The 22,980-nt window shown below is 42.7% G+C and overlaps 1 protein-coding gene across 1 annotated transcript in view; it reads right to left on the bottom strand.

The window, feature by feature from the left end:
- Positions 1–16,665: 16,665 nt before the first annotated feature.
- Positions 16,666–22,980, bottom strand: part of MPC1 (mitochondrial pyruvate carrier 1) — a 67,018-nt gene continuing 60,703 nt past the window's right edge. Inside the window, exon 5 of the mRNA XM_053697064.1 lies at positions 16,666–17,060. Coding sequence (XP_053553039.1) covers positions 17,024–17,060 — 37 coding nt within the window. The 3' untranslated portion in view covers positions 16,666–17,023. The remainder of the gene's footprint in view (positions 17,061–22,980) is intronic.

Here is a 22,980-nt window from a genome sequence, read left to right as displayed (position 1 = left end):
ACGTGACCACCCGCTTTGCCGCTCACTGGAGCAGTGCACCAGCCTTCTCACACGCGGCGGCAGGAAGACAGAGTGTCTCTGACTCTGTCACACACCCTAAACTCAGAAGTAGAGCCTAGACAGAGCCGATCAGTGTGGACGGTGGACGGACCAGCAGACAGAGGCGAGACTCAGCCCATAACTGAACCGGCGCGGCACAATCCCCTCCACTGCCTGGTATGGGCTGGCACTAGGTTCAGTTTCAGTCAGACTAGTGACGGCTGCAGCACAAGAATTCTGCACTAGAGTAGGAGAGAGATGGGCTGATATTAGTTACGGTCCGGGTGGGGGGGGGGTGCTGAGACTTATTGGGGTTAGGGGAGGGGGCCCTGTGGCTGAGATGGGGGTTACACGGTGGACCCTGGTGCTAATAATGGTGGTTACAGCCAGGGTGGCGTTGCTGAGGATGAAGGTGTTACAAAAGGGGACCCTGGGGCTTACAGGGTGGGGGTGCTGAGGCTGATGGTGGTTACAGGGGGGCCCTGAGGCTGGAGGTCAAGGCTGATGGTGGTTACAGGGGGGGGCTGATGGAGGTTACAGGGGGGGTGCTGATGGAGGTTACAGGGGGGAGTGCTGATGGAGGTTACAGGGGGGGGGGCTGATGGAGGTTACAGGGGGGGGGCTGATGGAGGTTACAGGGGGGGCCCTGGGGCTGATGGTGGTTACAGCCTCAGCACCCCCCTGTAACTACCATCAGTCCCGGGCCCCCCCAGTACCAACCACCAGCCACAGGGCCCCCCCCCCCCCCGTAACTACCACCAGCCACAGGGCCCCCCCCCCCGTAACTACCACCAGCCACAGGCCGCCCCCCCCCCCGTAACTACCATCAGCCACAGGGCCCCCCCGTAACTACCATCAGCCTCAGTACCCTGCCCTGACACAGGAAGCTCTACCAATAAGATTAATAGTTCAGGCTCTCCCTAGTGCCTTGTGTTGCTTTTGGCATCTTATGGCACTTATTCTTGAAAATTAAAAGAAATTTAAAAAAGTGTCATGCTTTGTTTCTTTCTTTTTTTACGCGTGGGGTGAGGCCGGGGGGGGGCGCAAGTAACTGGTCTTGCCTAGGGTACAAAATAGTCTAGCACCGGCCCTGGTGATACATTAGGTAAGATCCCAAATCGATTAGTTATAGTTATGAATGTACGGGAGAGTGACATTGAAAATTTTTGAACATACACTTGGGAAACTATTATTCCTTTTATGAAAACAGATTTTATTAGGGAGAAAAGGTTTTTGTTTTTTAAAATTTAATACAACTTCTGTCCTTAAATTTAGATTGAAATGTACATTTAATAATTCACTTTTTCCCCTTGTACCCTGCTATTTAATTTTCTTGCAATATCATTAATTGTAAATCTTTGAAACGTAATAAACAATAAAAGCTGGTATTTATGAAATATAGCAGCAGTGTGCCAGTCTGCTATTCTGTACATCTCAGAAACCCAACCACATGGCTCCTAATAGCAATCTAGAGTAAAACCCTCTGCTATCCCTTTAATGTACTAATGCACTTTAACTGAAAACTAAGCCAAAATTAAAAAGTTTACATGATTCAGATAGGCAATTTTAATAATTTTACCAATTTACTTCTATTATCTAATTTGCTTAATTCTCTTGGTGTCCTTTGTTGAAAAACACACATACGTTGCTAATTGGTGACGCTTTTCATTGGCTCACTCAATGTATTCAGTAAGCTCCCAGTGCATTGATGATCTTTCAAAAAAGGATACCAATAAAGCAAAATGTGCTAATAGAAGTAAATCTGAACACTGAATCATGCATGTCCCTTTAACGTCACATCATACAAAATGCTGTTATATAGTACAAATGACTGACACATTCAATATAAATATATTCATGTAAAAATAAAAAAGCACTATGTACTAAAAATTATGGCAGAACCACTGTTGTCGTCAAATCATTTCGTTTCGCCGTTTGCTAGGAATAGTAGACAATTTGACATGGATTTAATTTCAAACTACATAACTCAAGAGATTATACAGATCAAGGTTTTCTGGGATGTTACGATCTGCTGCTGTTTTCTAAAATTGAGGTTAATCATAATCCATTGTTTGATATGTACCAGTGTGTTAGCGGCTGCCAATGAGCCCTTTTCGATGTCAATGTGCAATCACACTCAAACACTTTTTTAAATAACTTTTTTTTTTTTTTTTTTTTTAAACAAAAACTGCTCTATACTTCACATACTCCAGTCAAGTTTCTACTGATCACAGCACAAATTCTTGATAATTAACTTTTTCAGGGCAATTTTAACTTATCAAGTTCCACAGCTAAAAGTACTTATCCTTCAAACACTGCTTATTATGGATACCCAAAAAAGTTATTGGATGAAACATTCATCTTTGCAAATGCTCAAAACACAGATTACCCTTGCCATATTGTATGATGCTATGAAGCAATGCTACCTGTTCAATTAAAGTTAAAAATAAGTAAGAATTTACAATAATTAGCTAAGTCAATAACCCTACAAACACACATGCCCACTAGACCCATAATGCCCCTAAGAGAGAGAGACACAGACACACACCTCTATGGCTTTTGGAGCACAACAGTTGAATTGCACGTCACCTATTGACATCACTTCACAGTATAAAAAAGATCAATCAACATAAAGGACCCCCTGATGTCATCTTTAAACGCACAATATCATGAGATTAAGTTAAATAAATGTTTTTTTTCCAGGAAACAGATTTTGTACTTCAGGGATATTATCAGTAAAAACATTTAGTAATTGTGATCACTGGAAACTTACATTAACATCTGTCAACGTTCAGAAATCGTTATTTAACCATCTGCCACTATAACTCCCCCCTTACATCGGTCCTTGATAACCTGGCCCCACCTACCATAACTCAGAAAACATATACTCATCCTCAGCCCTGACATACTCCTCTGACATGGTACCTACGCAGATGTTCCCGTACTGCTGAGCTACACTGGAGGAAATCTCGGAGTTCTGCTGACTTTCTTCACTATAAGTTCATCTTGAACTCTTACTATTCTGCCCTTAATCTATATAAGCAACATTACTTCTCCACTCTTATCTCTACTCTTTCTTCAAACCCAAAACATCTGTTTTCCACATTCAATACTCTTCTCCGCCCACCTCAACTTTTGTCTCAGCCCAAGATTTTGCCAGCTACTTCAACAACAAAATCTACTCCATCAGAAATGAAATCAGCTCTCAACATACTACCGGTCTCCCTCCCCCTCAAAAGCTCACAAGTCATCCAAAACCCACAAAGCCATAAATATAGCTCTTTTGCCCCTGTTACAGAGGATGAAGTTTCTGCCCTTATACTATCCTCTCACCTCACTACCTGTCCCCTCGACCCCATCCCCTCACAACTACTTCCCTCCCTCTCTTCTACCCTTATCCCTATACTCACATCTTCAACCTCTCCCTCAGCACTGGTATAGTTCACACATCTCTTAAAGGGACAGTCTAGTCCAAAAAAACTTTCATGATTCAGATAGGGCATGTAATTTTAAACAATTTTCCAATTAGTATTCTTAGTTGAAAGCTTAACTTAGGAGGTTCATATGCTAATTTCTTAGACCTTGAAGGCCGCCTCTTAAGAATGCATTTTTTTTTTTTTTTTAAATAAGTTTTTATTGAGGTTATTCAAAAAATACAGCTTTATGCATACATTCAGAAAATGGGGCATCCAATACTTGATATGATACAATTATGCCAAACGGTAAATTACATAGGCAAGTAAATAACAACCTCGCTATTGCTCGCACCCCACTACTGAACTCCAGTAATGAACCTCCTTTTATATTGCTATGCATGAGTGTCCCCAAAACTGCAAAAGGCCACTCTTGGACCTATGATAATTGAGATAGATCAAAAAGGGGACTCTAGTAATAAGTACGGCCACTTTTGGACCCTAATTAGTGAATTAAATATAACAACAAACAAATGCTCTATATTGTGCTCCACTAGATAACAAGTAGAGAAGCCACATTATGGAAGAACGCAACTGCTACACAGGGCAACGGGAGGGATATAAGCTATGATCAGTCGGTGCCTTAAGCTGTCGGGTCTGGATAAGTGTACCCTGCCCCTTAATTAATACTATAAAGGATGAAGGAGACAGGGGGCCAGATGTCAGGTGAGGGACCGGATTAAGTAGGAGAAGGGAAATGGTCAGTGAAACTACTATTAGGGGTGGGTAGCTAGCCTTACCTTCAAAAATATATCTATTTACTACAAAGCCCGCCCTCTCAAACCCCAAATGTGTCCCCCATCTCCATCTAAGGGCATTAAAGGCACTTTGGAACCCCTCACTCTATAGAGAACAATAGTGCTAAACAGTTTATAGCATGCAATTGGTGGGCACAGGAAAACACACACATGGAAATAAACCATAGAGACTAAGACTATATACAATTAAACTAATCAACATTAATTAGTGCATTACCATTTTCGCTATTGTCACTTTAATAAACATAATAATAAGCACTCGCGATCATACCCTAAACATTGATCTTGGTAGATAAATTTATAGACCTGTAATACAATATATTCCTGCATTATATATAACTGTAGTGGTAAAGCTCTATACATGCTCTCAACTATGTACAATTAAACTAAGCAACCTTAATCAGTGCATTACCAATTTCCCTATTATCACATTAATGGACACAGTAATAAGCTCTTGCGAGCATGGGTAAGGTACCTAGACCTTGTTCTTGGCAGATATTTTCACGCTTAAAGTATAAAATGTTCCTGTATTAGGTATGACTACAGTGGCAAGGCTCTATACGTTCTCTCAATTTAGGCAACAAAAAAATGAGAAAGGAAAAAAGGTTGCACATCAGAGTAGAGAGTTCAACCTGTTCAGCCAATTCCAGACCGTAATCGGCATTGAAGAGAAGTCTCTACAAAAGATGGGGAACCTAGCACTGTAACGAGGGGAGCGCTCCACAGTACTGGTACCTCTTGCATATGTTTCCCCTCAGCTACAGGAGAGTTAGTAGCGCAGCTCGGCTCCGTATCCGTGTACCTAGGCAATCGCCATTTTGTTTTCTGACCTCTCCGCTGTGTGCAAGTATTAGTACCCCCGGTGCCATCCCCACAGAGCCACAAGGTCATCCTGCGGGCTATGGGAAATGGAGGAGCAGTGTTCAGTGGCTCGGCTTGAAACTCCGGCAACTCCACTGCAGCGTCTGAAGCGCTGGTCTGTACCCCAGGGTCGTCAGGGCACTGTGACGCACTTAAGGTCTGAGCGTGAGGATATCTGTTCCCGCTGAGATCCAGCTTCAAACCCTCCTCCACGTCTGGGTTCGCAGAGTCCAGAGGAGTAAATTGTTTTATATCCCCTTGTGAGGAAGTGTCTCTAAGAGCTGTCGCTGGGAAAATCAATAACATTAGATCCCTTTCAAGTTGTTTGTATGACAGCCTGATCGCAGTTGTTATTGAGTGCTCCCATGCTATAACGGCTTTTAACGCATCTCTCTTGTACTCCATTGTTCTTCACAGATATGAGTAGGTAATAAATTGGCGTTATGTGGCTTCTTAATAAAAGACAAATTCAGAGCAGACATAAATGTTAACCAAATTTTCAGTAGTAGTAAGTAGTACTACTCGTAACCCCAGTCTTCTAGGGGGGGGAATATGCGGCAGCCCCGGATCCACAGCCCGACAAACACTGTGTGAGTGCAGCAGCCGTGAGGCCTAACTGTAGAGCATAGGCAGAGACTAATCCCAAAAGATCCTCCCAGTGTTAACAGAATCTTCGATCAAAAAGTAGTTAGCTGGGTTTTAGCTATGGAATAAGCTCAGATTTAGAGAAAAGCAAGATAATTATCATGTAAAACTCCAAAGAAGAGCCAGGAGCTCCCTCAAGACACGTCTTGCCGCTACAGCTGTAGGCTCCGCCCCCCCTTAAGAATGCATTTTAACAGGGTTTTCACCACTAGAGGGTGTTTTTCATATAGATAACACTGTGCTCGTGCAAGTGAAGTTACCTGGGAGCCATCACTGATTGGCTAAACTGCAAGTCTGTCAAAAGAACAAATAAAGGGGCAGTCTGCAGAGGCTTAGATACAAGATAATCACAGAGGTAAAAAATATATAAATATAACTGTTGGTTATGCAAAACTAGGGAATGGGTAAACAAGGGATTATCTATCTTTTAAAACAATAACAATTCTGGTGTAGACTGTCCCTTTAAGCATGCATTAGTCACACCTATACTAAAAAAACAAACAAAAAACAAACAAACCTCTTGATCCAACCTCCCCATCCAACTACAGCCATATTTCCCTACTAGCTCTTGCCTCAAAGCTTCTTGAAAAGCTAGTATATGCACATCTATCCCATTTCCTTACACTAAACTCCCTCCTTGACCCACTGCAATCTGGATTTTGCCCCCTTCACTCAGAGACAGCAATTGTTAAGATTACCAACGACCTACTTACAGCATAATCAAAAGGCCACTTCTCTCTACTTATCCTCATTGATCTGTCTGCAGCCTTTGATACTGTCGACCACCCTCTTTTTCTACATACCCTCCAATCCTTCGGCATCTGTGACAGCTCTCTCTTGGTTTTATTCCCATCTGTCTAATAGTACCTTTAGCTTCTCTGCCCTGTTAGCTCCTTCTATTGGGGTAACGCAAGGCTCTGTCCTCGGTCCCCTTCTCTTCTCAATCTACACGTCCTCATTAGGTTCCTTAATAAAGTCCCACGGGTTTCATTATCATTTGTATGCAGACGATCTTATAGAACTCTCTGCCTCGCTCCACAAGAATCTCCTCTACTCCTACTCTACTATTCAGGGATGCTTACAACCTACACTAACCTTATCTCCACTGCTATCCCCTAAAACCCCATAGCATGTAAGCCTATGAGCCCAGCTGCTTGTAGTTCACCTTCATAAGAGCCGACTACAACAGTGCAACTCTCGAAAGGACCCTCACTCCCCATTTGATCCCTGTAATTGTTTTTATATACCACCTATGTTCATAGCGCTGCGCAACCTGTTGGCGCTCTACAAATACCTGATAATAATTGCCATAAACAAGTACAACTTTGCTATCAATCCCACTAAAGGAAGATACACAGACCCAGTGTATATACTCCTCCACACTATCTTAATTTGTGTAAGGCAGGTGTCACTTATCTGTAAATCAATGTGCTTACCTCTCCTTTATTAACCCCTTAACACCCTTAGGACATTCCATGCTGTCCTAAAAAGCGCTGGGCTTAAATGCCCTTAGGAGGTTATTAAAAACATCCTAAGTATTCAGGCATTCTGCTCCCCTCCTCAAGTAAACACTGCTGGATCCGACTAGGGGATGTGCCTAGCAACACAGGCAGTCCCTCAGGAGCCAGACAGCTCCTTTTTTGAGTCACGATTGAAGCAGCAATTTAGACCTTGGTTAAAGATCGCATATGTGATTAATGCGTTCGTCCTGAAGGGGTTAATCTATAATTTTAATTTTTAAATTTGTTTAATTTACCTATTGATTTTAAAGCCAGAGCTTTCATAAAAGTAATCACTAGGGATAGGCATTTGTATCAATCATTAGGATTCCTAATGCGGAAGAAGTCAGCTGCTCTTGGTATTCGGCTTTTTTCGGAGCCGGATTTCTTCTTCTGAAAGTTCAATACCCTCAGATCTGTGCAAAACCACACCCCTAGTAATCACTGTCTTAATTCATTCTCAGACAGTTTAAATAAATTGTACTTTGTTCCTTTACCTGTAAACAGGATAATGCAGATTAAAACCACATACAGGATAAATATTTTCATTTGCCAATCATATCATATGCAGATAATTTAGTCAATCAAAGGGACATTAACCCCTTAATGACCGCAGCACTTTTCCATTTTCTGTCCGTTTGGGACCAAGGCTATTTTTACATTTTTGCGGTGTTTATGTTTAGCTGTAATTTTCCTCTTACTCATTTACTGTACCCACACATATTATATGCCGTTTTTCTCACCATTAAATGGACTTTCTAAAGATACCATTATTTTCATCATATCTTATAATTTACTATAAAAAAACATTATAAAATATGAGGAAAAACGGAAAAAACACACTTTTTCTAACTTTGACCCCCAAAATCTGTTACACATCTACAACCACCAAAAAACACCCATGCTAAATAGTTTCTAAATTTTGTCCTGAGTTTAGAAATACCCAATGTTTACATGTTCTTTGCTTTTTTTGCAAGTTATAGGGCCATAAATACAAGTAGCACTTTGCTATTTCAAAACCACTTTTTTTCAAAAACAGAATTTATGCTTACCTGATAAATTACTTTCTCCAACGGTGTGTCCGGTCCACGGCGTCATCCTTACTTGTGGGATATTCTCTTCCCCAACAGGAAATGGCAAAGAGCCCAGCAAAGCTGGTCACATGATCCCTCCTAGGCTCCGCCTTCCCCAGTCATTCGACCGACGTAAAGGAGGAATATGCATAGGAGAAATCATATGATACCGTGGTGACTGTAGTTAGAGAAAATAATTCATCAGACCTGATTAAAAAACCAGGGCGGGCCGTGGACCGGACACACCGTTGGAGAAAGTAATTTATCAGGTAAGCATAAATTCTGTTTTCTCCAACATAGGTGTGTCCGGTCCACGGCGTCATCCTTACTTGTGGGAACCAATACCAAAGCTTTAGGACACGGATGATGGGAGGGAGCAAATCAGGTCACCTAGATGGAAGGCACCACGGCTTGCAAAACCTTTCTCCCAAAAACAGCCTCCGAAGAAGCAAAAGTATCAAATTTGTAAAATTTGGTAAAAGTGTGCAGTGACGACCAAGTCGCTGCCTTACATATCTGATCAACAGAAGCCTCGTTCTTGAAGGCCCATGTGGAAGCCACAGCCCTAGTGGAGTGAGCTGTGATTCTTTCAGGAGGCTGCCGTCCGGCAGTCTCATAAGCCAATCGGATGATGCTTTTAAGCCAAAAAGAGAGAGAGGTAGAAGTTGCTTTTCAACCTCTCCTTGTACCAGAATAAACAACAAACAAGGAAGATGTTTGTCTGAAATCCTTTGTAGCATCTAAATAGAATTTTAGAGCACAAACTACATCCAAATTGTGCAACAAACGTTCCTTCTTTGAAACTGGATTCGGACACAAAGAAGGCACAACTATCTCCTGGTTAATATATTTGTTAGAAACAACTTTCGGAAGAAAACCAGGTTTAGTACGTAAAACCACCTTATCTGCATGGAACACCAGATAAGGAGGAGAACACTGCAGAGCAGATAACTCTGAAACTCTTCTAGCAGAAGAAATTGCAACCAAAAACAAAACTTTCCAAGATAATAACTTAATATCTACGGAATGTAAGGGTTCAAACGGAACCCCTTGAAGAACTGAAAGAACTAAATTGAGACTCCAAGGAGGAGTCAAAGGTTTGTAAACAGGCTTGATTCTAACCAGAGCCTGAACAAAAGCTTGAACATCTGGCACAGCTGCCAGCTTTTTGTGAAGTAAAACAGATAAAGCAGAAATCTGTCCCTTCAAAGAACTTGCAGATAATCCTTTCTCCAAACCCTCTTGTAGAAAGGATAGAATCTTAGGAATTTTTATCTTGTTCCATGGGAATCCTTTAGATTCGCACCAACAGATATATTTTTTCCATACTTTATGGTAAATTTTTCTAGTTACAGGCTTTCTAGCCTGAATAAGAGTATCAATGACAGAATCTGAGAACCCACGCTTTGATAAAATCAAGCGTTCAATCTCCAAGCAGTCAGTTGGAGTGAGGCCAGATTCGGATGTTCGAACGGACCTTGAACAAGAAGGTCCCGTCTCAAAGGTAGCTTCCATGGTGGAGCCGATGACATATTCACCAGGTCTGCATACCAAGTTCTGCGTGGCCACGCAGGAGCTATCAAGATCACCGAAGCCCTCTCCTGATTGATCCTGGCTACCAGCCTGGGAATGAGAGGAAACGGTGGGAATACATAAGCTAGGTTGAAGGTCCAGGGCGCTACTAGTGCATCTACTAGAGTCGCCTTGGGATCCCTGGATCTGGACCCGTAGCAAGGAACCTTGAAGTTCTGACGAGACGCCATCAGATCCATGTCTGGAATGCCCCATAATTGAGTTATTTGGGCAAAGATTTCCGGATGGAGTTCCCACTCCCCCGGATGAAATGTCTGACGACTCAGAAAATCCGCTTCCCAATTTTCCACTCCTGGGATGTGGATTGCAGACAAGTGGCAGGAGTGAATCTCCGCCCATTGAATTACTTTGGTCACTTCTTCCATCGCCAGGGAACTCCTTGTTCCCCCCTGATGGTTGATATATGCAACAGTCGTCATGTTGTCTGATTGAAACCTTATGAATTTGGCCTTTGCTAGTTGAGGCCAAGCCTTGAGAGCATTGAATATCGCTCTCAGTTCCAGAATGTTTATCGGGAGAAGAGATTCTTCCCGAGACCATAGACCCTGAGCTTTCAGGGGTTCCCAGACCGCGCCCCAGCCCACCAGACTGGCGTCGGTCGTGACAATGACCCACTCTGGTCTGCGGAAGCTCATCCCTTGTGACAGGTTGTCCAGGGTCAGCCACCAACGGAGTGAATCTCTGGTCCTCTGATCTACTTGGATCGTCGGGGACAAGTCTGTATAATCCCCATTCCACTGTCTGAGCATGCACAGTTGTAATGGTCTTAGATGAATTCGCGCAAAAGGAACTATGTCCATTGCCGCAACCATCAAACCTATTACTTCCATGCACTGCGCTATGGAAGGAAGAAGAACAGAATGAAGTACTTGACAAGAGCTTAGAAGTTTTGATTTTCTGGCCTCTGTCAGAAAAATCTTCATTTCTAAGGAGTCTATTATTGTTCCCAAGAAGGGAACTCTTGTTGACGGGAATAGAGAACTTTTTTCTACGTTCACTTTCCACCCGTGAGATCTGAGAAAGGCTAGGACAATGTCCGTATGAGCCTTTGCTTGTGGCAGAGACGACGCTTGAATCAGTATGTCGTCCAAGTAAGGTACTACTGCAATGCCCCTTGGCCTTAGCACCGCTAGAAGGGACCCTAGTACCTTTGTGAAAATTCTTGGAGCAGTGGCTAATCCGAATGGAAGTGCCACAAACTGGTAATGCTTGTCCAGAAAGGCGAACCTTAGGAACCGATGATGTTCCTTGTGGATAGGAATATGTAGATACGCATCCTTTAAATCCACCGTGGTCATGAATTGACCTTCCTGGATGGTAGGAAGAATTGTCCGAATGGTTTCCATTTTGAACGATGGAACCCTGCGAAATTTGTTTAGGATCTTGAAATCCAAAATTGGCCTGAATGTTCCCTCTTTTTTGGGAACTATGAACAGATTGGAGTAAAACCCCATCCCTTGTTCTCCTAATGGAACGGGATGAATCACTCCCATTTTTAACAGGTCTTCTACACAATGTAAGAATGCCTGTCTTTTTATTTGGTCTGAAGACAATTGAGACCTGTGGAACCTTCCCCTTGGGGGTAGTTCCTTGAATTCCAGGAGATAACCTTGAGAAACTATTTCTAGCGCCCAAGGATCCTGAACATCTCTTGCCCAAGCCTGAGCGAAGAGAGAGAGTCTGCCCCCCACCAGATCCGGTCCCGGATCGGGGGCCAACATCTCATGCTGTCTTAGTAGCGGTAGCAGGCTTCTTGACCTGCTTACCTTTGTTCCAGCCTTGCATCGGTCTCCAGGCTGGCTTGGTTTGAGAAGAATTACCCTCTTGCTTAGAGGATGTAGAATTTGAGGCTGGTCCGTTTCTGCGAAAGGGACGAAAATTCGTTTTATTTTTAGCCTTAAAAGACCTATCCTGAGGAAGGGCGTGGCCCTTTCCCCCAGTGATGTCTGAAATAATCTCTTTCAAGTCAGGGCCAAACAGCGTTTTCCCCTTGAAAGGGATGTTAAGCAATTTGTTCTTGGAGGACACATCCGCTGACCAAGACTTTAGCCAAAGCGCTCTGCGCGCCACAATAGCAAAACCTGAATTTTTCGCCGCTAATCTAGCTAATTGCAAAGTGGCGTCTAAGGTAAAAGAGTTAGCCAATTTAAGTGCTTGAACTCTGTCCATAACCTCCTCATAAGAAGATGCTTTATTGAGCGACTTTTCTAGTTCTTCGAACCAGAAACACGCTGCTGTAGTGACAGGAACAATGCATGAAATTGGTTGTAGAAGGTAACCTTGCTGAACAAACATCTTTTTAAGCAAACCCTCTAATTTTTTATCCATAGGATCTTTGAAAGCACAACTATCTTCTATAGGGATAGTGGTGCGTTTGTTTAGAGTAGAAACCGCCCCCTCGACCTTGGGGACTGTCTGCCATAAGTCCTTCCTGGGGTCGACCATAGGAAATAATTTCTTAAATATAGGGGGAGGGACAAAAAGGTATGCCGGGCCTTTCCCATTCTTTATTTACAATGTCCGCCACCCGCTTGGGTATAGGAAAAGCTTCGGGGGGCACCGGGACCTCTAGGAACTTGTCCATCTTACATAATTTCTCTGGAATGACCAAATTGTCACAATCATCCAGAGTAGATAACACCTCCTTAAGCAGAGCGCGGAGATGGTCTAATTTAAATTTGAATGTAATAACGTCAGGTTCAGCTTGTTGAGAAATTTTTCCTGAATCTGAAATTTCTCCCTCAGACAAAACCTCCCTGGCCCCTTCAGACTGGTGTAAGGGCATGTCAGAACCATTATCATCAGCGTCCTCATGCTCTTCAGTATCTAAAACAGAGCAGTCGCGCTTTCGCTGATAAGTGGGCATTTTGGCTAAAATGTTTTTAATAGAATTATCCATTACAGCCGTTAATTGTTGCATAGTAAGGAGGATTGGCGCACTAGATGAACTAGGGACCTCCTGAGTGGGCAAGACTGGTGTAGACATAGGAGATGATGCAGTACCATGCTTACTCCCCTCACTTAAGGAATCATTTTGGGCAACATTATTATCAGTGGCATCATTGTCCCTACTTTGTTTGTCACATTCATCACATATATTTAAATGGAGAGGAACCTTGGCTTCCGAACATACAGAACATCGTCTATCTGATGGTTCAGACATGTTAATAGGCATAAACTTGATAACAAAGTACAAAAAACGTTTTAAAATAAAACCGTTACTGTCACTTTAAATTTTAAACTGAACACACTTTATTACTGAATATGTGAAAAAGTATGAAGGAATTGTTCAAAATTCACCAAAATTTCACCACAGTGTCTTAAAGCCTTAAAAGTATTGCACACCAAATTTGAAAGCTTTAACTCTTAAAATAACGGAACTGGAGCCGTTTTTACATTTAACCCCTATACAGTCCCTGGTATCAGCTTTGCTGAGACCCAACCAAGCCCAGAGGGGAATACGATACCAAATGACGCCTTCAATAAGCTTTTTCAGTGGATCTGAGCTCCTCACACATGCATCTGCATGCCTTGCTTCTCAAAAACAACTGCTCACTAGTGGCGCGAAAATGAGGCTCTGCCTATGACTAGAAAAGGCCCCCAGTGAAAAAGGTGTCCAATACAGTGCCTGCCGTTTTTTTAACACAATTCCCAAGATTAAAATAACTCTTCAAAGTTATAAACCATTAAATATGTTTATAAAGTAATCGTTTTAGCCCAGAGAAATGTCTACCAGTCTTTAAAGCCCTTTATTCTTATATTTAAAACTAAGAAAATGGCTTACCGGATCCCATAGGGAAAATGACAGCTTCCAGCATTACCAAGTCTTGTTAGAAATGTGTCATACCTCAAGCAGCAAAGTCTGCCCACTGTTTCCCCCAACTGAAGATACTTCATCTCAACAGTCCTGTGTGGAAACAGCCATCGATTTTAGTAACGGTTGCTAAAATCATCTTCCTCATACAAACAGAAATCTTCATCTCTTTTCTGTTTCAGAGTAAATAGTACATACCAGCACTATTTTAAAATAACAAACTCTTGATTGAAGAATAAAACTACATTTAAACACCAAAAAACTCTAAGCCATCTCCGTGGAGATGTTGCCTGTGCAACGGCAAAGAGAATGACTGGGGAAGGCGGAGCCTAGGAGGGATCATGTGACCAGCTTTGCTGGGCTCTTTGCCATTTCCTGTTGGGGAAGAGAATATCCCACAAGTAAGGATGACGCCGTGGACCGGACACACCTATGTTGGAGAAATTAGCGCTAGTTACATTGGAACACTAATATCTTTCAGGAATCCCTGAATATCCATTGACATGTATATATTTTTTTTTAGAAGACATCCCAAAGTATTGATCTAGGCCCATTTTGGTATATTTCATGCCACCATTTCACCGCCAAATGCGATCAAATAAAAAAAATTGTTCACTTTTTCACAAATTTTTTCACAAACTTTAGGTTTCTCACTGAAATTATTTACAAACAACTTATGCAATTATAGCATAAATGGTTGTAAATGCTTCTCTGGGATCCCCTTTGTTCAGAAATAGCAGACATATATGGCTTTGGCTTTGCTTTTTGGTAATTAGAAGGCTGCTAAATGCCACTGCACACAATACGTGTATTATGCCCAGCAGTGAAGGGGTTAATTAGGGAGCTTCTAGGGTTAATTTTAGCTTTAGTGTAGTAGACAACCCCAAGTATTGATCTAGGCCCATTTTGGTATATTTCATGCCACCATTTCACCGCCAAATGCGATCAAATAAAAAAAAAAAAACGTTAATTTTTTCACAATTTTAGGTTTCTCACTGAAATTATTTACAAACAGCTTGTGCAATTATGGCACAAATGGTTGTAAATGCTTCTCTGGGATGTCCTTTGTTCAGAAATAGCAAACATATACGACTTTGGCGTTGCTTTTTGGTAATTAGAAAGTCGCTAAATGCTGCTGCGCATCACACGTGTATTATGGCTAGCAGTGAAGGGGTTAATTAGGTAGTTTGTAGGGAGCTTGCAGGGTTAATTTTAGCTTTAGTGTAGATATCAGCCTCCCACCTGACACATCCCACCCCCTGATTCCTCCCAAACAGCTCCCTTCCCTCCCCCACCCCACAATTGTCCCCGCCATCTTAAGTACTGGCAGAAAGTCTGCCAGTACTAAAATAAGTTTTTTTTTGTTTTTAAAAAAAAAAAAAAAGCATATTTACATATGCTGTGTTTAGGATCCCCCCTTAGCCCCCAACCTCCCTGATCCCCCCAAAACAGCTCTCTAAGCCTCCCCCTCTGCCTTATTGGGGGCCATCTTGGGTACTGGCAGCTGTCTGCCAGTACCCAGTTTGCACACAAACAAGTGTTTATTTTTTTTTAATTATTTTTATCTTTTTCTGTAGTGGAGCTTCCCCCCCCCCCCCCCCACATAAATGACACCTAAAGGTTTTTTTTACATTCTAGGTCCCACTTTTATTTTGGGACACATTTTTCTGTAGTGTAGCGGTTCCCACCCGCTCCCTCCCCGTGCACGCGCCCCCGGACTCCCCCGCCCACGGTCCCGCCCCCCTCCACATGACCAGGGCCATCGATGGCCGCCACCCACCAACCACACCGGCTCCCACCCACCAACGATACCGGCCATCAATGTCCGGTGCAGAGAGGGCCACAGAGTGACTCTCTCTGCATCGGATGGCCGTAGAAGGTTATTGCAGGATGCCTCCATATCGAGGCATCACTGCAATAACCGGAAAGCAGCTGGAAGCGAGCAGGATCGCTTCCAGCTGCTTTCCACACCGAGGACGTGCAGGGTACGTTCTCAGGCGTTAACTGCCTTTTTTCTGAGGACGTACCCTGCACGTCCTCGGTCATTAAGGGGTTAAATTAAAAAAAAAAAAAAAAAAAAAAACACCTTTCATGATTCATATAGGCATGTAATTTTAAACAACTTTCCATTTTACTTTTATCACCAATTTTGCTTTGTTCTCTTGGTATTCTTAATTGAAAGCTAAACCTAGGGAGGTTCATATGCTCATTTCTTAGACCTTGAAGGCCGCCTCTAATCTAAATGCATTTTAACAGTTTTTAACCACTAGAGGGCGTTAGTTCATGCGAATCATATAGATAACATTGAGCTCATGCATGTGAATTTACCAAGGAGTGAGCACCTATTGGTTAAAATGCAAGCCTGTCAAAAGAACTGAATTAAAGGGGGCAGTCTGCAGAGGATTAAATACAAGGTAATTACAGAGGTAAAAAGTGTATTATTAAAACTGTGTTGGTTATGCAAAACTAGTGAATGGGTAATTAGTGGACTATCTTTTAAAAGAACAAAAATTCTGGTGTTGACTGTTCCTTTAAGAAAGACTTAATGCTTAAAGGGACAAACTATTAAATACTGCATACAGGATAAATATTTTTATTTGCCAATTTAAGAAAGACTCAATGCTTAAAAGGGATAGTTAAGTGAATAATTCACAGACAATAAGGTTATTTAAAAACAGGCTTAATATAAAATGACATGATAAAGTGGAAGGGAGGAAGACACTAGAAAACTTGCACCTCAATTTATAAATGCAATTGGTTTACCCCTTAAAGTTTCAAAATATGCATTCTGTGACATACATTATTACATTGTGGTTTAGCCATAGGAAAATAAGTGTTTCATTTTGTATTTCAAGTGTGCAGTACAACCCAGTGGTGAATCTTATGAACAGACAAACAAAGTTTACAGAATAACTTGTAAGTTTTCATTTTTATTAATACTCTTAAAAATTCATATCAGATATGAATGCCCCTGAAATACAAATAAAAACTCAACTGTGTAAATAAAACACCTAACTTTGTTCTTTGAAGCTGCTGATGTTTAGTAAATTATTTTTTCTGCACCATAGCTTGGTACATATCTAATATTGTGAAAACATGTTATTTTAAGTTATTATTACAAAAATTTATTATTTCACTTTCTAAGAATGTAGTGTTAGATGTCGAGTTAGAAATAAAAACACACAAAAGTGCAAACAATTTGTTGGCAAGATCCTATAGTTTTCACGAGGCAAGATATTCCAAGATGGAATGGAAGGCCGTCCTCTGTTCATGATGCTGGAGTTTCAGATTTCTTTTGTGACAAACTGTTAGATAAAACAGATACATTAAAAATCACACAAGGCAAGGGAGAGGTTGCATTAAATTGTCACTAAAGTCAAATGTTCTCTTTTTAAGATTCAATGCAATAAAAAAAATAAAAAAAACCACCACTTTTCAATGTGCTTATTACCAAATTGTGCTCAGTCTTTTTATAAGCACAGATTGTATTTAATGGTCCTTAAACCCCCGCCACAAAAAAAAAAACCCCCCACAACAACAACCTTCTATTTCCTAGCGTTTAAAACATTTTCTTTTCTTAAAAACATAAATTATGCTTACTTGACAATTTAATTTCCATCTGTATGGGAGTCCACAGCTGCATTCCTTACTTGTGGGAAACACTAAACCTGGCCACCAGGAGGAGGCAAAGACACCCCTGCCAAAACCCCAAATACCTCCCCCACCTCCTCATAACCCCAGTCATTCTGCCGAGGGAACAAGGAACAGTAGGAGAAATAGAGTAAAAAAGGTGCCAGAAGAAAAAAAAAAATTAAATTAAGGGCCTCCCATCGGAGAACACGGGCAGGAGCTGTGTACTCTTCCCATACAGATGGAAATGAAATTATCAGGTAAGCATAATTTATGTTTTTCATCTTAATATGGGAAGAGTCCACAGCTGCATTCCTTAATTGTGGGAAACATATACCCAAGCTCTGGAGTACATGGAATGCTATCGGGAGGGAAAAAGAGAGGCGGACCCTAATCTGAGGGCACCACAGCCTGCAAGAAATTTCTCCAGAAGGCTGCTTCAGCAGAAGCAAAAACATCAAACTTGTAAAATTTTGGAAAAAGTATGTAAGGAGAACCAGGTAGCTGCCTTACAAATCTGATCCATAGAGGCTACATTTCTGAAGGCCCAAGTGGAAACCACTGCTCTCGTAGAATGAGCCGTAATACTCAGAGGAGGCTTATGTCCCGCCATCTCTATGCTAAACAGATGACACTCCTCAGACAAAAAGATAAGGAAGTCAAAGAGGCCCTCCCGCTTCCCGGAAAAGAGAACAAACATAGAACGAGGTTTGTCTAAATTCCGTCGTGGCCCGAAGATAGAACTTCAAGGCACAAACCACATCTAGAAATACGTTAAACGTTCCTTTGATGAAGGAGAATTAGGACATAAGAAAGAAATTTCAATCTCTTGATTGATGTTGCGAATTGACAACCTTAGGAAGGAAACCTAACTTGGTTCGTAGAACAGCCCTATCGGCATGAAAAGCCAGATAAGGAGGGACGCATTGCAAGGCAGCAATCAAAAATACTCTGCGTGCATAAGCAATAGCCAGTAGAAAAGGAACCTTCCAAGACAATTTAATGTCTACTTCATGCATAGGCTCCAATGGAGCCCGTTGCAAAACTTTAAGAACAAGATTTAAACTCCAAGGAGGAGCCTTAGATCTAAACACAGGTCTGATTCCAGCAGAGCCTTAACAAATGGCTGCACATCTGGAAGCTCAGCGAACCTCTTATGCAGAAACACAGACAGGGCCGAAAACTGTCCCATCAGGGGACTTGCAGAAAAGCCCTTCTCCAGTTCATCCTGGAAAACAGAATAAGTAGGTCCTCCACACCTTATAATAGCTGTGATGAGTAACCAGTTTACAAGCTTGAATGAGAGTAAAATAACTCCGAAAACCCTCTTTTGGCTAGGACTAAACGTTCAATCTCCACGCAGTCAGCCTTTAGAGAATCTAGACATTGATGAACAAAGAGACCTTGGTCAGCAGATCCCTGCGACAAGGAAGCTGCCACGGAAGACATGATGACATCCCCACTAGATCTGCGAACCACATCCTTTGCGGACAAGACGGAGTAATCAGTATCACTGACGCCTGCTTGACTCGAGCCACTACACTAGGAAGTAGTGGCAACGGCCGGAAGGAGAAATTAGATTGAACCTCCAAGGCAACGCTAATGCATCCGTTAGCTCCGCCTGAGGATCCCTGTACCTCGACCCATACCTGGGTAGCTTGGTATTGAGACTTTATAAGATCTTCCTCTTGCAAATCTCTGCAAAAACTCGGGATGGAGAAACTATTCTCCCGGATGGAAGGAGTGTTTGCTGAGGAAATCTGCTTCCCAGTTCCGAGATGCTTCTTGTTCCCCCCTGATGGTTGATGTAAGCCACAGAGGATATATTGTCCGATTGGAATCTGATTAACTGGGACGAACCCAGCAGAGGTCAAGCCTTCAGAGCATTGTATATTGGCCGAAGATCCAAAAGAAGATCAGGAGGAAGCTTTACCTCCTGAGACCAGAGGCCCTGTGCCTTCCTGGCACTCCAAACAGCTCCCCATCCTGACAGACTCGCAACCGTAGTCACAATCACCCATAATGGTCTTCTTGAAATGGACGTCCCTCAGGACAAGTGCTCCGGACAAAACCACCAAGAGAACGATTCTGCCAATTGGTTGTCCAGAGAAATCTGTTGAGATGGATCCGAATGATCGCCATTCCACTAGCTCAGCATGCACAGTTGCAACAGTCTGAGGTGAAACCTGGCAAAGGAAATGGATGTCCAAGCTGGACACCATGAGACCAATCACCTCCATACACCGAGCCACAGATGGCCTTAAGGAGATCTGGAGGGCAAGACATGTTGAAGCTAGCTTGAAACGTCTCTGGTCTGTTAGAAATATTTTGGAGACTATTATAGTACCCGAGAACTCTACCCTGGTAGTTGATACAAGAGAACTCAATCTAGATTATCTGCCATCCATGGGATCAAAGAAGACTGAAGATATTCCAAATGGTCCACTCTTCAAAAAATTTCTTTAGCTAGACCAAATGGAAGGGCAATAAACTGGAAGTGCTGGTCCAGGAATGCAAACCTTAGGAACTGGAAGTGGTCCGTGAAGGGAGCATCTTTCAGATCTATCGTGGTCATGAACTACCCCTCTCAAACGAGGGGAAGAATGGACCTTATTGTCTCCATCTTAAACAAAGGGACATTTAAAAACCTGCTTAAGCAATTTAGGTCCATAATCGGATGGAAGTTCCCTCCTTCTTAGGGACCACGAAAGGTTTGAATATTGTCCCGGTGCCTATCGCAGTAAGAGGTTTGGGATACTAACTCCTAGAGGACAGATCCTGTACACACCCCAGAAAGGCTTCCCTCCTTTCTGGTCAGGAAGACAGGAGGAATCTGCCTTTCGGTGGCTGAGACTTAAAACCTATCTTGTAACCCTGAGCTATGACCTCCAGGACCCATGGATCCTGCATGTCCCTGCACCAAGCGACTGAAAAGAGCAATATACTGCCCCTACACGATCCAGAAGAGGACCGGGGACCACCCATTCATGCCAACATAGACTCGCAAGGCTTCTTGCTCTGCTCGGATTTATTTCAGGATTGAGCTGGCTTCCAAGAGCTCTTGGTTTGCTCTGGCTTAGCGGAGGTCTGTCGACATGGTCTTCATCAGAAAGAAAACAAACAAAAATCGTCCGTTAGATTAGTTCATATACTCTTGCGGTATAAGGGCACCCTTGCCTCCTGTGACCGTGGAGATAATTAAATCCAACCCTGGACCTGACAAAATCATTCCCTTAAAGATAGGAAAGAAGTCTAGACTTAGAAGTCATATCCGCAGACTACGACTTCAGCCAGAGCCCGACGGGCCTAAACAGAAAAAGCTGAAGCCATAGCATTCAAGTTAATAAACTGCCTAATAGCAGCACAGATAAAATAATTAAACAACCCTCAAGGCCGTAAATCTTTTCTGAGTAACGTCATGGGGACCCTCCACCCAGATCAAATCCTATAATGAGTCCCACCAGAAGGTAGTTTCTCCAGTAACCGCGGCAACAGCCGCCACCGGTTGAAACAAATAACCATATGTTGAAGCATCTTTAACAGAGTTTCCATCTTTTATCCATGGGCTCTCCAAATGAAGAACTATCCTCAAGCGGGATAGTAGTACGTTTAGCAACGGTGATAACGCCATCCCATTTAGGAACAGAACCTCACAACTCCATTGAGAGTCCAGGACCGGGGACAATTTGCAGGGAAGGATAAGGTACCACCCTGTCCTCAAACTCAATCCAATTTAGGAATTAAAAGTTCATCATGCAATTTGGCCTCTGGAACCTCTGAAATCGTCCAAAACTTCCTTTAGAAGAAAGTGCGTTCATACTCTGAAGTCTCAGAAAGAACTTCGTCCTTTGATAACCCTCAGTTAAATCCAATAAAATTATCTGATGTACTCTGGGAAGGAGTGCAATATGTAACCATCCGCTTGTGCTTAGCAGGGCGAGGTAAAGCATTAAAGGCCACAGATACCGTCATCTGAGCTGCGCAGTAACGTCTGGTGAAAAAAAGGCCCCCTCCAGATGGAGGATCAGCAATGCTACGGGAAAACTGCATGTGTAGAGATATAAGAATGTAGGGTACACCTCACTGGACGACAACTCCTCAGAGGTGGACGGCTCAGTGGTATCAAACATGTTTGATATCACATGATCAAGGCATATGGAACATAATTGAGAGGGCAGAACTAAGGCCATCTCACCATATAAACAGGAATTACTCATTAGGAATAGAGGGAGTGCCCTCTAAAGTAACAGAATCCTATATCGCTAGTGCAATAAACAGAATTTTTTTTTTTTAAATAAAAAAACACAACACAACACACACGGCACCCTTATACCCCAATGGCTGGGGCACTCACCACCTCCTATGACCCAGACAGTACAGAGATTTATTACTACTCTCTGAGACACCCGGTCAGGAAAAAGGGAATGATTCACATGGTGCACAATGCAGGACCGTCCCTGCTATGAGAAAGCACACTAAGCTTGTAAGCTGCATGGCTCTCAAAGTGAAACCTGTATATTCCATAACAGCCTATGAGCCCATAACATCTCACACATAAAAGCAGCATAAAATCAAACATATAATATTATTCCCCCCGTTCAATAATCCCCCTAAGGAGATATTAACCCTTGATTCTATACAGATAAAAGGAGTCACACTGTGACCCTGTCTTCTTACGTTATCATACATGTATAAATCTTACTAGAATCTATGCCATTGAACAGGAAGACGGCCCTTCAAGTGTGACAGATAGCATCGCTTCTGACATGGACTTGAGTAAAGAAAGCAGGCAGCGAAACTCGTCAACTCTGATTGCCTATGGAGCTGTTAATACGAGTCGGGATAGTTTCGCAGAAAGACACTCCCTGCATCTCCGGAATCTAACTTTCATCCATGCTCTCACTGAGAGGCTGACAGGACTACTTAAACTCTATAACTAGGCTGCGCTGATCAGAATTTTACTAGACTGGCAGTTGGATACTTCACACTTTGGGGATGCGGATCTGGAAAGTGTGGTGCTGGCCCCGATTGGGATAACATACGCTCCCTATCTTTGTACTGGAGACTCTCCCCCACACCTAAAATCTTCCATCCTCTACAAAGAGTCCCTTGGTTGCATGGCGTAGGGCTCACAGAATGTTGGGCTGGACTCACCCATCCCCTAGGCTATTACCCTTGGTTGGGAATCTTGACTTCCCGGCGGGTTCAGATACCCTGCCCTTCATACAGTGGAGGGAGAAGGGTATTAAAGTGGTGGGGAATCTCCTGGACCCCCTTACGCACACGACTAAAACATTTCAGCGCCTCAGTGCTAAAATCTCCCTCCCGAACAACCAATTTTATGCGTACTTGCAGGCACGCCACTATATAGACACACAGACAAAATCACCCTAATTTTTGGAGTACACCTCCTTTCGCCATTACACAAACAGCCTTCTTGGCTGGTATCTTTTCCATGTCTGGGATCTATAAAACCCTTCTACATAGGTCAAACTCTAAAACACAGTCTCAAATGCTGGACTACAAAAGAGCCTAGAGCTTGCCAAGAAGGCGACACTAAGCATGACACTCCGGGAGGCGCAGACACGAATGATA

The sequence above is a fragment of the Bombina bombina genome, unplaced genomic scaffold (genome assembly GCF_027579735.1).
Source record: "Bombina bombina isolate aBomBom1 unplaced genomic scaffold, aBomBom1.pri scaffold_483, whole genome shotgun sequence".
Lineage (NCBI taxonomy): Eukaryota > Metazoa > Chordata > Amphibia > Anura > Bombinatoridae > Bombina > Bombina bombina.
Note: the sequence above shows the minus strand (reverse complement) of the source record. Positions and strands in the feature narration are given on the sequence as shown.